General features: G+C 37.6%; 2 protein-coding genes across 3 annotated transcripts; one reads left to right on the top strand and one right to left on the bottom strand.

The window, feature by feature from the left end:
- Positions 1-1,372: 1,372 nt before the first annotated feature.
- On the top strand, positions 1,373-10,381 carry terfa (telomeric repeat binding factor a). Of its 2 annotated transcripts, none has more exons than XM_053508342.1 (12): positions 1,373-1,540; positions 2,974-3,069; positions 3,181-3,305; positions 3,852-3,944; positions 4,123-4,263; positions 4,608-4,789; positions 5,861-6,538; positions 7,138-7,260; positions 8,004-8,102; positions 8,385-8,470; positions 8,749-8,783; positions 9,714-10,381. In XM_053508342.1, the coding sequence occupies exons 1-12, from the start codon at positions 1,393-1,395 to the stop codon at positions 9,870-9,872; spliced, it is 1,965 nt and encodes a 654-aa protein (XP_053364317.1). In that variant the 5' UTR covers positions 1,373-1,392; the 3' UTR covers positions 9,873-10,381. The 2 variants fall into 2 exon arrangements, with proteins under 2 accessions (XP_053364317.1, XP_053364318.1); XM_053508343.1 differs by lacking the exon at positions 1,373-1,540 and adding an exon at positions 1,551-2,433.
- Positions 10,382-10,800: 419 nt separating this feature from the next.
- LOC128534061 (ras-related protein Rab-19-like) lies at positions 10,801-14,511 on the bottom strand. Its single transcript, XM_053508349.1, has 4 exons — positions 14,432-14,511; positions 14,026-14,305; positions 11,830-12,013; positions 10,801-11,554 (listed from the first exon to the last, which is right to left on the bottom strand). The coding sequence occupies exons 2-4, from the start codon at positions 14,218-14,220 to the stop codon at positions 11,271-11,273; spliced, it is 663 nt and encodes a 220-aa protein (XP_053364324.1). The 5' UTR covers positions 14,221-14,305; positions 14,432-14,511; the 3' UTR covers positions 10,801-11,270.
- Positions 14,512-14,884: the final 373 nt, after the last annotated feature.

The raw sequence follows: 14,884 nt of genomic DNA, 5'->3' as shown, positions 1-14,884 counted from the left end.
ACAAACAAAGAAAGAACACTTAAACACAGACTGAGGTTGAGATTCAAACTCCCATCCCTGGAAGTGTGAGACAACAGTGCTGAATCCTTTCTTCATGTGTTAAAGTTTTGTTATCATAACTTAAATGATGTACATACTGTACCATGTAGCAGGACCTAAGTAACCCTTGACGTTTAGGGTGATGTGGATCCAGGAACATTACATGCAAGACAGATACACACCTTGGTAAGTAAATATCTGTCCTTTGCAGGCACCATGGCTCAGTTTAGTGTGTACACGAGTTATTATATGTCTTAGATTGATTTTTAGAACTGTTATAAATATAAATTCTAAGATATTTTGAAACATTTGTGTTTATTATTATGTTCTCTCACAGAACCCCATTATTGTATTTATTTCAGTGGCTTCCTGTCCCTGCCTGCATCTAATTTAAATCTCTAAAGAATGCTCGCCACCACCAAAGCTCTTATCACACCCCTATTCCAAACCTTTCCTTTGAGCCTCCGGTGTAGCTTGATTCATCCCTCAGGGTACACAGAAGACATGCATCAAGGTTCTTGTTAGTGCTGGCACCCAGGTGATGAAATAAACGTTCCTTTCTGTTTGAACAGCTGAATCACTGGCTGTCCTCAAACAAAGACTAAATAAATGTCTTGTGTTTACTACTTCTGTACTAACCCAACAATAGGGTTTTTAGGCTCATGTTACTTCTAGTCCCTGACCTAGTAACAAAGCACTGCGCTCTGTAAAAGACCAAACTATAAATAAGAAAACATTAAGAATATTTACAGCACTGGTGTTAAACTCAGATAAAGATAATGCAAATAATGTAATACTTAATTTTTTTTTGGCACATACACAACCATACACAGTATGATTTGCAGTGAAATGCTTATATGACTGTGACCTAAAAGGGAAAGATAGGATAGTATAGAAAGATTTATTCATCCATCTAGAAACTTTTGGGGGAAAATGGCTCTAAGAAAATTTTTTAAACTTAAACATTTAAATTAACATACTAATCTGTGTTAGTATGACAGCTGCAGTATGAGTGAAAAGTGAAATATGGAATGAAGTGATGTGTGTGTGTGTGTTTGCAGTGCATGTTAGTCCTTATTTTATGTGTAAAACAAGAACAATGAATGTAAAATATTAATTATTATAAAAATTACACGCTTATCGACATTTCCTATAGTTAGATTTCATTTTATACTTCATGTATAGTATATCTAAAATATCCATCATTAATTTAACTCATAATTATGACAAGTAATTGGGCCGGTAGGGGGCGCGCTATAAAACAGCACGTTTGCAACCCCGAAAGGGGAAAAAAAACTGCAGAAGAAGAAGGATTTTCGCGCCAGATAAAAAACACTATGAAGCCACACGAACATGGCGTCCAGGAAGAGCAACAGCAAACGACTTAGCGACGAACAAATTATTAACCGCTGGAGTTTTGACTTTTATGTTTCTAAAGCTTTCGAAGCGTTTCGAAATGAGGATTATGATAGTTTCACCCAGCTCAGGAACCTTATCGAAAGTATGTTGAGTTTGTGTCACGATATTAAACCTGCTATGCTAGCTAGTTAGCGTCTAAACTTTGTTTATTTAGTGAAATTTAAAACAACATATTATACAACATATCTAAGATCTAGCGGTAATCATAATAAAATAACACAGAGGCGCGTAAATAAACAGCTTTAACCCATGAACACATTTGGCTGTTTGTTATAGGATTGAATCAGCTCGTGTAATAAATATTTTTGTAAGCCTGGTTGTTTTTAAGCATGACCCTTTGCAGTTCTGCCCAGATGAGACCAATAAGTTGGAGTGTTTCCTGTCACACCTGGGTATCAGACCTTTTAATCACCTCAAGAGAGTAAATTAAATATCTGCCCAAAATAATATAAACTTTTTGCACAATATTTGTTTATGATTTATTTATGGGTTAACTTGTGATGGACAAAAGTATGTGAATACCTGACTGTCACACCCATGTGTAGTATTTGTTGACCATCTTATTCCAGATTTAGTCCCCCTTTCCTGTTATAATACCCTCCACGCTTCTGGGAAGGTTTAGCACTAGTTTTGGCTCGTGGCACAAAGGCATTGTCATGCATACTTTTTTTGATTCTGTAAAGCTGTTTTGCGACAATGATTGCAACAGTAGTTTCGTGGTTAGCACTGTCGCTTTGCACCACCAGGTGCTGGGTTCGATTCCTGCCTTGGATCTGTGTGCATGGTGTTTGCATGTTCTCCCCGTGCTTGGTGGGTTTCGTCCAGGTTCCCCTGGTTTCCTCCCACAGCCCAAAGACATCCAGGTTAGGCCAGTTGGTGTTGCCAAATAACCCATATCGTATGAATTTGTTTTTGTGTATGCGCGCACCCTGCAATGGATTGCCATCCTGTCCATGGAGTTCCCCGCCTCGTGCCGTAAGTCTAGATGATGAGTGAGTAAGTGACTGAATTTTGGCCTCTTAGTTTGCAAAGCGCTAAAGTATGTAAAGGCATCTTACACAGTTATGTGCTTCCAACTTTGTAGGAACACCAAATATAGGTGTGTTTATCAAGTGTCCACATACTTTGGCCATATGATGGCTGTTGAAACTTGAATAGTTTCCTGCATTACAAATGAGGCAGCGTACTTACCTGGTGCAGTTGGGATGTAGTTGTCAAACCCTTCCTCCTGAAGAGAGCAATGCAGCAAGTGTTTTAGTTGATTAGTCTGTCCAGCCTAGCTTTGTATACTTGTAAACCTGTACACAAATTGTGCTTTTGTGGTTTCAGTAAATCACACATCGTCTTACAGAAACAAAACCCGACTCATAAATTAGTAATAGAAACACTAAACACATCACAAACTTGTTAATATAAAATTGCTGTTTCAATATAGACTGTTCCTTAACAGTACATTCTCAAGCATGCCAATAGAAAATGATTTGATTTAGTATTTATGTGTTTAATTTAATACAGGTTTAGTGGTCAGACCCATTGATGGACACTCTGACATGACCATCAAACTGCGATTCATGCAGTTTCTCTCACGGATCAACGATGGAGACAAACTTGGTAACTCTGTCAACATAAGATATTATTTAAGATAGTGTATAGTATGTCTCTTTTTATTTTACTTATTTTTTATTGCTTCACTGATGTTTCATTATTAATATTTATTTGCAGATGTCACATTTCAAAAGCCCCTAACGCCCCTCGAATCAGCATTAAGTGTGCTTGAATCTATCTGTACAGAAAAAGATGTTGCACAAGATATACTGGAGCAAGTTCACACCTTGATCAGGGAAATGGTAAGACCTGAGAGCTGTCTGTAAAAAATGTAAAACAAAGTAGGGCTGTAACTCATGATTATTTATGATAATTGGTTATTTCATTTTTTTTTATCAGTGACTTAGATGATTTTTAGAAATGTATTAAATGCAAATAGTATATATTTTAAAATATTTCGACTAACTAATACTAATAGAGAACTGCTGACTAGGCATTAATTGTATAACAAAGCGTTAACTGTTTGCCAAAATAGTGGTGTATGAAACAAAACAATTTCAAATAGTTTTTCAAAGCCAACTTGTGATCACTAATATTTAAGCATTAAGGTAACTTTAGGAGCCAGTCTGTCATGTTATCTAAACATTTATAAGCAAAGAATGTAACTGAAATTCATTAAAGATAAAGAGCAACTAATCTACAATGACATTTATTTCCAGCTTTTTAACATCAAATTTAATCAAGGTTTTGGACTGGTCGTTGCGTTAGAGATTTGTCTTTTGAGAGATCTGACTTTTGGTCCAGGTACATGATATCAAAATAAGGTGCTTGTTTATATTGTATTCCAGCTTATTGTTGTTTGCATAAAGAGCAAGCAATTTGAAAAAGCTCAGGAGATGCTGATTAAACACTTTCCAAAAGGAATGGACTCAGCTGGCAAGGTACATTATAACTTGTATTATTGTTATTGAAATACTCTTATCGTACTGTGATCTATATAGCGTATAAGGTCAGTATGGGAGATGTTTCTCAGACATTCCTAGACTTTTATGTGATGTACTTTGTCCAGTTATTTGAACAATTGTAAGTCATGAGAACATTTTTCTTTCTGTTTTGTAGAAAAAGCTGTATCTAGATCTGATAAAAAGGCGATGCAGCACACATTCAGTTCTGAACACGATCTTGTACAGTGAATTCAAACAGGACATGCTGGACTTTATCGAGAAACTTCATCCCATTCCAGAGCCTTTTCTAATTAAGGTGCCATTTTGTGTATTGTGTTTAGCTAACTGGCATTCACTAGACATAAGTAGATTTTGTATAAGCTTATGGGATCATAACTAGAATTTTAACATTAAATAAGATATTATACAGTTGTTATTTAAATTTTATGCAGAATAGTCATGATACTTATGTATGTCATTATTCCTAAAAGAACAGATTTCAGTTTGCTACTACTGCCTGTAGTACCACCATCCTGATCCCTGTTTTAACAATAAAGACATAACGCTTACTGTCATTGCAACACCTCAAGGTTGATGCAGGTTTAAAGGTATTATGTTCTGTGTAGTTATACTGGTTGTCTTATTTGTTTTTCTTTGAAGATGGTCAAGCTCTCGAGACAAGGAAGGACAGCAGACGTTGCAGCTGCACATAAGCCCCAAGCCATTAGAACTGTTAACGAGCAGTCACGTACACAGGAAAGAGCAAACGGTGAACATGCAGCTTTCCTGCACCATTCTCAAGCCAATTCACAACAAAAAACACCAACAGAAAATAACCCAAGGTATTTAAATAATTACTAGTTATTCTTACTCACTCATCACTTATACCGCCTTATTGTGTATACAGGGTCGCTTGGGGCACGAGGTTGCGTACACCCTGGACAGGGTCCAAATCCATCACAGGGCATACACACACACACTTTCATTTACACACTGTGGGCAATTTGGGAACGCCGGTTAGACTTATTTGCATGTTTTTGGACTGCAGTCAGTGATGCCAAATTGCTCTAGCATGGTAACCATTTTATTTCATATCCTGAACTGTCAAGTTAGTGTCAAGTATTTGATTTGAAACGTGCCCTAGGATAATCCCATGTCTAAAATCAGCTCTAGAGCTGGACAGTAAGAAGATATTATATTTATATTTACATTTACATTTAGGCATTTGGCAGACGCTATATCGACCCTTAAGTGGAGACACGCTAGTTTATTTATAAATCTTTTTACAGAAAGTGTGGTTAGTTTGGGGGTAAAAATTTATTGTATTTATTAAATAAATTATTTTTGCTTATGATGATACTTATCCTTATTTTTTTATATTTTTTTGAAGCGCCAATTAGTCATATGGCTAAGTATGACACTAATGTCTTTCCATAATCGCAGCGCGGCTGTATGAGATAACAGCACGTTTAACACGAATAATAAGATAACTGAGGAAACATCTTCAGGGGTGCTCAACTGCAAGTTTAATTATAAAATGCTTACTGATGGAAGTTTGGATAAAACCAAAGTTGTGGTGCTCGAGCAACCTTCAAGGAGAACTTTTTACAAGAATACTGTACATTGAATATAACATGTGGGAGTGGTCGAGCAGGTGTCTTAGGCTCTAGGTCGTTAACTTTTGGATATAAGGATCGGTATTCAAGCCCCACAGCGCTTACAACTCAGCCCCCAGTGCTGGTCCCATTTAAGAGATTTTAATTTTAAATTTGTTAAATGTTGATGTTTGAGATATTATAAAACTGCATAATTTGTTTCCTTTAATGTCATGCATCTCTTTTTTTCCAACATTGCATTTAAAATTCAAGTAAATCTGAGTATTTTAAAATTGTGTGTGTATTTTTTTCCTTCAGGATTCAAGCTTATTCTCAGGCTCCCTTGGTAACTGTGCACCTGAACTTGGGCAACTTGAGGGCCGTCTATCCCAAGCTTGCTGAGCACTTTTCTGTCTCTGTCCCCTTCACTCAGCTAGAGGATGAGGTGGAGTGTGAGGCACAGCAGGAGAATGACATCGATCATAACATGGATCTATGTCTTAAACTTGCAGAGACTCCTTTGTTGGAGTGTTCTGAAGAAAATGAGCAGGAGTGTTTGTCAGCGGGTGAAGTGAGACCCTCTGATGAGAAATTGCAGCCAGAGCAGCAAAGCCTCGAGCACAGCACTTCTGTGCAGTCTGATGCTGCTAGTCAAGATAAAGTGACGCTGAAAAACAGCACTCAAAATGAAGAGACACTCACAAACAGCACAAATCAACCTGCGGAACTGGAACAAGGAAGTTTAGATGACACACCTTCACTAGGAGAATCACCAGTTCGTTCATCTGCTGAGAAAGTGACAGCTGCTCGTGTGTGTACAGTGAGTGTCGCACGGTTAGTGATGGATGACGACAGTGTGCTAAGTGATCTAGAAGCCTCAGATTCTCAAAAGACTTCTAGTCCAGTGCAGGGTAACGCTAACACAGAAGATCCACTCAGCTCGCTGTCTGTCAGCCCGGCTCCTGTTCGGAAATATCGCGGAAGAGCTTCTCACAGGTGAACTGCAAAAATGTGCTTCTGTTGTTGTGTACTATCATGATTTTTTTTATTTTTTAATCAAACCTTTTGTCTTCAGTTTAAGTTTGTGTTTGACACTTCCGGTCTTGGAAAAGTAATGGTAAAAGATACCATTTATCATAGTTCCCACTGCAAAAAAAGAGGATGTCACTATTTAGTTCACTGTATATTGCTGAAGAATTGTGCTATTTAGAATCAGCTGGTTTAGTTAATTAATGGAACTCATGAGTCAAACCATTACATTTTCTTCTGTGGTTGAGTTTAGTGGCTAGTAGATACTTGATCACTGCAGTATCTAGTTAGTTCATATTATTGTTTTCTAATCAGCATAAGGTAAAGGTCTCACACACATGCCAAAACGCACAAAAGCATATTAAAATAATATTTATTACTGTTCGGACAAAGACAGGCATGGGCAATTGTTATTGTGTATTTAATTGGTCTTTTTCTTTATTTTTACCTAATGTTTGTATTCCATCACTGTAAGAGTTCAGTAATGCATTCTGAATCCCCTTAGTGTCAGATCCTAAATACATTATGCTGATTGCGCTAAAATAATTTTTTTTGTCTCATTACAGGAAGAGTAATCGCACTAAGCTTGACCAGCCTCAGAAATGTTCCACCCCCAGCAAAGATGGAAACAGCTCTTCTCCTGCCCAACACACACCTAATAAGGAATGTCAGAAACTAGCATCAAACAGGTAAGTCTTATCAAACCCCTTTTTTTTTTAAATTTTATTTCAGCAGTGTTTCAGTTACTGTGTTTAGTTCATTCCAAAAATCTTTAGCATTATTTGTGTTACCATGTTGTAGTAACGCATTAGAGTACTTTGAATTACTTTTTTGATGTAACGAGTAATCTAACGCGTTGGGTCTGCCATTTAAGTACTCAGTTATTTGGTTATATTTTCAAAAATGTAATTTATTTAGACAATTTGCCAGACAGCAGTCATTTCCAATCTGTGTGTGTGTGATAGTCGTCCTACAAGCCCCGTCCCCTATAACCCGCTCCCCTCTGTTATTCCTGCTGTTATACCCCTATCTCATCTTTGCGGTTTGACTATGCGAGGACCGACGCGCGGAAAGATGAAAACCTAATCACAGCGCCAAAACTGGCGGTAAATCATGATGAACCGTACTTAAGGCCACCGTGCGAAACCGTGTTGGTGAGATAGGGGTATTAGTAGTTAACAGATTATGAGCTAAACTTTGCTGAGTAATGATAGTAAAATAATCTTGGGTCTTGGTCTTGACTAAAACAACATGCATGAGAAATCACAAAGGAGTTTTCATTTTCTGCAATAGAAAAGTACTCGAACTAGTTACTTTTATTAGAAAGTCATGTAATTGGTATTTTTTAAAAGACAGTAATTTTGTAATGTAATTAGTTACTTTAAAAAGTAACGTCCCCCAACACTGGTTGTAACTAAATTATGTCCTGCAGCCCACACGCAAAGACAGATGGACAGAGTGAAGAAACTATAGAAAACATTGTTGATGATTCTCCACCATCAGCAAAACGGCCTGGAACCTCCCTTAAGCGGTATGGCTTTGCTTTATTAGTATCCTCTTTACTACATCATTCTTACTTATGATGAGTTTGAAAATGTCAGTTCAGCACATTTTAAGAGAGATTAGTCTTCCAAAATCAGTTGGTTGCAGTCGGACACAGTCAGACTCGACTTGTTAATGTGGCGTTGTAAATAATTTGATATAAACGATAATACATTTTAGTGACTATTTCAGTTCTCGCCAAAAAACAGTAAATCTCAAATTGGTGTCCATATGTGATTATTAGTATGAAGTTATATGTTTTTTGCTGTAGGAGGAATTGGATGGATTTGTCTGGAGCCCAGGAAGAGTGGAGTGATGAGGAGTCACTGTTCTCTGCATCCACTAAAAAACATAAAGGTACAGCCTTACTTGTATGTTGATGTAAAAGAAAAAAAAGGTGGGGGTTATGTAAAGTTGTAGGACATGCAAAATCCTAATTTTGGGTCCTAACTTTAATTAATTAAAAGAAAATTATTTTAATTAAGGATTAATTATTAAAAGAAAAAAAATACAGAAGATTTTAACTAAAATTTAAGGAATTTATGCAAAAGAGCATCAAGAAGCTAAGATACACAGTAATAGTTTAAAAAAAGAGATTTTGTTAAAAGTGAATTTGCATTTTTGTCTTTTTTAAGGTCAAAGCTCAATGGACAGCGGTTCCAAAAGAAAGGTGAGTGTATTTCATTAAAAATACAATTGCACTTTAATGGCTACAAGGCAGGCGTCAATAAAACAGATTTCTGATGCAAAATGCCGGTGTTTAAAAAATATTTCTTATGCAGGCAACAAACAGGGAATATACGTAGAGTAGGAAATATTTTACAAAATGTGTATGTCCTTGGCGGCACGGTGGTGTAGTGGTTAGCAACAACAGAGTCCGGGTTCGATGCGCAGCCAGGCTCGATCCATCTCTGTGTGCGTGGAGTTTGCATGTTCTCTTCGTGCTTGGTGGGTTTCCCCCAGGTACTCTGGTTTCCTCCCACAGTCCAAAGACCTGCAGATTAGGCTAATTGGTGTTCCCAAATTGCCTGTAGTGTAGTGTAAATGAGCGTGTGTATGTGTGTACTCCCTGAGATGGATTGACACCCTGTCCAGGGTGTATCCCGCCTCGTGCCCTAAGTCTCCTGGGATAGGCTCCAGGTCCCCGTGACCCTGAATATAGGATAACGCGGTATAGAGGATGAGTGAGTGTTTGGCTTCAGTAAATATATTTACTTGTTAAATATGTAAATTATGCATACGTTTAGTGTCATGTGGCTAAAGAAAAAGTGTGTGTAATGCATATGGATATTTGTATCATAAATAATAAAAATGTCACTTAGCCAGGCCACTCCAAATTGCAGTATATGCATCTTAGCATAAAAATACAATATGGATACAAATGCATGCCACACATTGTCTTGTTGTGTTGGTCTGTAAGGTAAAATCCTTTACATTTACACTTGTGGTTGTAACGTGATAAAAATGTGGAAAGGTTCAAGGGGTATGAATACTTTTTCATGCCACTGTACAAACTTTGTAAAATTATGTGAAACTTGTATAACTGCTCTGTTATGTTGGAGATGTTTACTTAGAAGTATTTACTGTGTTTCTGTTGCAGAAGTGGACTGTTGAAGAGTCTGAATGGGTGAAACAAGGAGTGGCTCTTTACGGCGAGGGACGATGGGAGAGGATTAAAAGCGCATTCCCTTTTAAAGGCCGCACGGCAGTCAATATCAAAGACCGCTGGCGCACCATGAAAAAATCTAAAGCGGGTTAGAAGGAAAACATACAAGTAAAACACATTAAGAGAGATTTTTGTACATATATTCACTGTCTATTTTATTGGTATCACCTGCCACAATAATATATAACCAGCCATCATGTGACAGCAGCACGGTGCACAAAATCCTGCAGATACAACGCAAGATTTTGAACGTTAATTGAAGCCCTCGTATCTGTACTCTTGTGCTGCTGCCGCCATATAAAGTGTTCAGTTGTTTCTAATAAAGTGGGCAGTGAGTGTTTATCCAAGAAAGTAATTTATAATTTCAGAAGTTTTGAACTCGGTTCAAGTGGCGCAGTGGTAAAAATGCTTGCCCTATCACCCGGGAATCGCTGGTTCGATTTCCGGGTGATGCTGTAGCCTCTTGCAGCTGAGGGTCTGATTTAAGAAAAAGAAAAAAAAAATGCTTGGACTCATTTAACACATTTTGTGACATTTCTTTTGAATTCTTTTGCATAGCATCAAGTTCGAAAAAGACGTAATAAACATCAAAGAGCAGAAAACAGTGCAACATTGATGTCATTGGTTTACATATTAATTAAACTTAATTATCCAAGACCTTAGGTTGGGGTGGAATAACCTATCTAGTACATTCAACAATGCTGCAGATTTAACTGTCTGGGTTTGAATCTTTCTTGCATAAATGTTTGCAGAACTTTTTCACATATAAAGAAGTATCTGAACATTAGTTCAAAAATTTTAAGTTTGGTAAGTGCAGCTCTTCAGAAAGGTGTGCAGATGTGAAAAAAAATACTTTTTTGTATCTTCATTTTTTTTTTCATAAAACAAGAGTAAACCAAATCATTTAAAACAGTTATCGCAAGTACTGTTTAATTCTGGAAGCATTTTTGAGGGCTTCTAATGTAACATGAACAAAGTTTAATATCACAGTCGGGAGATCGTCCAGAACATACACATCAACCTCAGTAACACTTTGTGGCATCTACAAAAACATTCATTAGCATCAAACTGTACCTCAAATGCTTAAATAACTGATGTGACAATCGAATACCACCATATTCAGCATCATCATTTGTACAGTAAACACAGTTTTACATGGTTAACTGTCTGACGTGGAAACCTCATCCACAGTCAAACTTTAAAGCACATTTACAGTAAAGGTGCTTTTTTTTGGAACAAGTTTGAGGAATCATATTTTTGCATTTGTGTCTTAAAAGAGGAAAAATCAGCTGATTTTAAATCTTGCATTTCAAATGAGAGGCAAATCTGCCATCTGTATGCTCACTGTGGACAGTTCACTAAAGTATGACAACCAACACATGTCTCTTAGTAGTATTCATAGTGTGTGTGTGGGTGTGTGTTAACTGGAGTTAGTATTGAATTAACAAAAGATTGTAATAGGTGCATAAACTGTTTACAATGAGTCCGGTGTTAGCACTGACATGCCTTTTTTTCCACCGTATCTGTGGGGCTGTTAATCGTTTTGGTGTTGGAGCGCAGTAATATGCGCTGAGAATCCATGCGATAACCGTCCTCCTTTACAGCCAGTCCATTGCATGCCAGTAGCTCATGTGCCATTACAGTAAAGGCCTGATCCACATTCTGGGCTTCCTTTGCAGAGGTTTCCAGTGCTACTACAATTCCTTTCTGGTTCGCTAAAGCACATGCTTCTTTAAACTCAACCTGTCTTTCCGACTCCAGGTCACACTTGTTACCTGCAAAAGCAAACAGAACGGGAACAAATAGACGTGTAACGACTCGGGCTCGGACAAGTATAATATTCTTAAAAGTTTAAGGTAATGTTTTTAAGTGTGTGTAAAGCCTAGACTGCACCAGGTATGATAAGTGAAAATTTTGCATCACTTGTAAAACTCTGAATTAAAAAAAGAAAATCTCCAGATGAACAAATATAAAGTAAATGCAAGATCATTTCACATTTCTTGAGGCAGCTTGGCTGAGATTTTACACTCGCTGAAACTGTTATATTTACCTATAAGGGCCAGTAGAACATTGGCAGCTCCATACTGCTCCATCTCTTGGATCCATTGTGGTACAGAGTTAAATGTGGACTTGCGCGTGATATCATAGGTGATCATTGCTGCATGTGCGCTGCGGTAGTAGCTCTGTGTGATGGTGCGGAAACGCTCCTGTCCTGCTGTGTCCCAAACTTGCATCTGTGACAGAAGACGCAGAGTTAGACTTTTCCAAGAGAGCGTCTCAAGAGTCTCTGCATGTGCAAACTTAAGCAAGGAAAAAGCTCCTAAGAGAGTTCAGTTGCAAGGCCCTAGTTTCTAAGTGTTGTTGCTGTCTAAGATTTTATCCTATGTAGAAGAGCTCCCTGGAGAAGATTCCAAGGAGGGAGATTCCTGAACAATTTCTCAAAGTTACTTAATGAAAAATCCTGGTTAGTCTAACCAGCTGGCAAGCTAATTACCAGTTTTTCTTATTTTACTCAATTGTTGTTGTTTTTTTTCTAATTCCCTTACTGTTCTTTACAATTGTAACCTTACTTGTAATTCAGAAGCTGTAACCAGTAGATCAGCTTAATTAGCTCAGCCGGACAGACTAAGCTGAATTTTTCAGCATGGTTGTCATTTTCACAACTGACATCTCAGGAGGTTTACCGTTGCCCTTGTTAATTAGTGGGGCACCAGGGACATTCACATAAACAGAAGAGGGTCATTAATGCTCAATTCCAAGTATGTTTGCTACAGCAATTTAGGATGGTATGATTATTGGCTTTATACGCATCACAAGATGCTCATTATAACCTTCATCCTTTTCGAAAGCAGCTGTTATATATTAGGGGGAAAGACTGATCATGTGGTGGTAATTTGATATTTTGAGAAAATTGGGTAGATCACCTGGCGTCAGATCCACACTTTCGTTAACACTTTATTATATTTGTTTTGTGTACTTACTAAATCCATATAATTTATTTAATAATAAAGTTTTAATATACAGTATTATAGAACCAGTGCTTTATGGCATTTCTGTTAATCATTTAAAGCTGCCTGATGGTGAATAGATGTGAATCACTGCTTCATGTATCTCACATCCCTCTGAGGTTTTGCTGCTCTCTGAAGACACGCTGTGCTATAGCAACCTAACACACCTGCAACTTGCGCACCAGGCTCCGTCCTTAACCATGTTCCAGTCTTACCTGTTTGTGTTTTCATACAAAGCTACTTTTAAATTTTCATGCAATACTGTATTAGACCAGCCTTCTATTTCTTGTATTTTATTAAATTAGAAAATCACTGGTTTAACTGAAATTGAGTTCAGCATACAAAGTCCTGTTTGTTATAGACTGAAAAAAAAAAGACATATTTTACTAATTTAGTCTGATCTTAATGTAGATTGATAGTATACTGTATATACACATATACCATAAGAAAAACCACCCAAGGTGGCTAAAGATTCTGCAAATTTATAGATACTGTAAAATTATCTCCATAATTAGCAAAATTTTTTTTTATACATCTGGGTGTGTATTAAACGTATCAATAAGTTCCTTATTTATCCCCCTGCCCCCCCCCCCAAAAAAAAAAAACAATAATATGTTGAAAAACCTTTATTTTTTGCCTGAAGGAAGAAATCATGTGAAAAAAAGCAAATATTAACATAATCAATCATCTGTATTTTGTAACTGAAACTTCTGATGGCTATAAATATGAGGCAAAGCCCCACTTTCACTGTCGGAGTGAAATGAAACGTTTAAACCCTGTTCTGCAGACTGAGCATTCCAAAGATTCCACTGTTTCAGTCCCTGATTGTTAATGCATTTGTCAACACCAAAATCCTGCATGTAAACTATATTAGGCATAAGACAACTCCAACATTCACTGCCCACAGGAAAAAAAAAAAGCCCAAGTACACACTGACTACTGACAGTGGCTGGTTGTAGAGTGTAGAGTGGTCAGCTAAGGAACCTTGAGGTGAGCAGGGGAAACAGTGGGTTTCAATAAACTTGTAGAGCAGGTTGTATACTCCCGCTGCTGGTCTGACTGGTTTATTTCACTTCTAAAAATTACCTTACTATGAAAGGAGCCACCTAAATGGTGTAAATGTCGAAGTTTGCAGAACAAGTTTCTCCGCTGAGGTCAAGCCCTTTTTAATTACTTCAACAGCTGCACAATTATGTCATTAAAATAACAACACCTTAAATTAATAAAAAAAAACTGACCTTAACTTTCCTGCCCTGGATGTTAAGGGTGCGAACGATGAAATCCACTCCAATCGTGCTCTGCTGCCTCTCGGAGAAGCTCCCAGTCTTGAACCTCTGAATCACAGACGTTTTGCCGACGTCCGTGTCTCCGATTAGAATGATCTTGAACAAGAAATCGAAGTAGTCTTCTTGCTCCAGTCCAGCTGGCTGCATGTTCAGACTTGTACATCCAGTCTAATGTTCAGTCTTGATGCTGGAATAGTCGTGAAGGCAATCTGGATGATGCTCTCTGTCTTACCTTTTAAAAACAAAGCAGTCCAACTGTAGACATGCAATTTCTTGCCATTTCCAAAAACAGTGGGGAGATCTGACAGGTATATCTGAGTTAAGCAGAACTGCTTGAAAAACTTTCCACAACATCTACCTGTTTCTCCAGACAGACTCGTGCTGGCAGCTCGCGTGCAGGTTTCTCTTACTCTCTTTTACTCCACCCCTCTCCATCCATACAAGTATTTCACCTGTTTTTCCCACCCACCTGACATCAGCAAAGTTCCACCCATTACCTGGTTTCCTGGTACTGTAGTGTAATGTCTTACATGTCCTGTAGAATGCACTGCTTACTAATAACAAAACGGTAGTTGCTCCACGAAAAAAAAAAGTGGATAAAGGTTGGGAAATGTGAATGTGTATAGAACCTACATGAGTTGAGCTGTACTATTGTAATTTGATTTAAAAATGCAAATCATGTAACAGTGATCCTTCATTCACTCATTTATCGATTGATATATTCTCTTGTTTATTTTTGTCAGGGTTCAGTGCTTATACTTGCCATACTTGTCACTGCCTGGAAAAAACCTTAGATAAAAAAATTAAGTTA

Source organism: Clarias gariepinus, chromosome 12 (assembly GCF_024256425.1).
Source record: "Clarias gariepinus isolate MV-2021 ecotype Netherlands chromosome 12, CGAR_prim_01v2, whole genome shotgun sequence".
NCBI lineage: Eukaryota > Metazoa > Chordata > Actinopteri > Siluriformes > Clariidae > Clarias > Clarias gariepinus.
The sequence above is the reverse complement of the archived record's forward strand: the minus strand, read 5'-3'. Positions and strand labels throughout refer to the sequence as shown.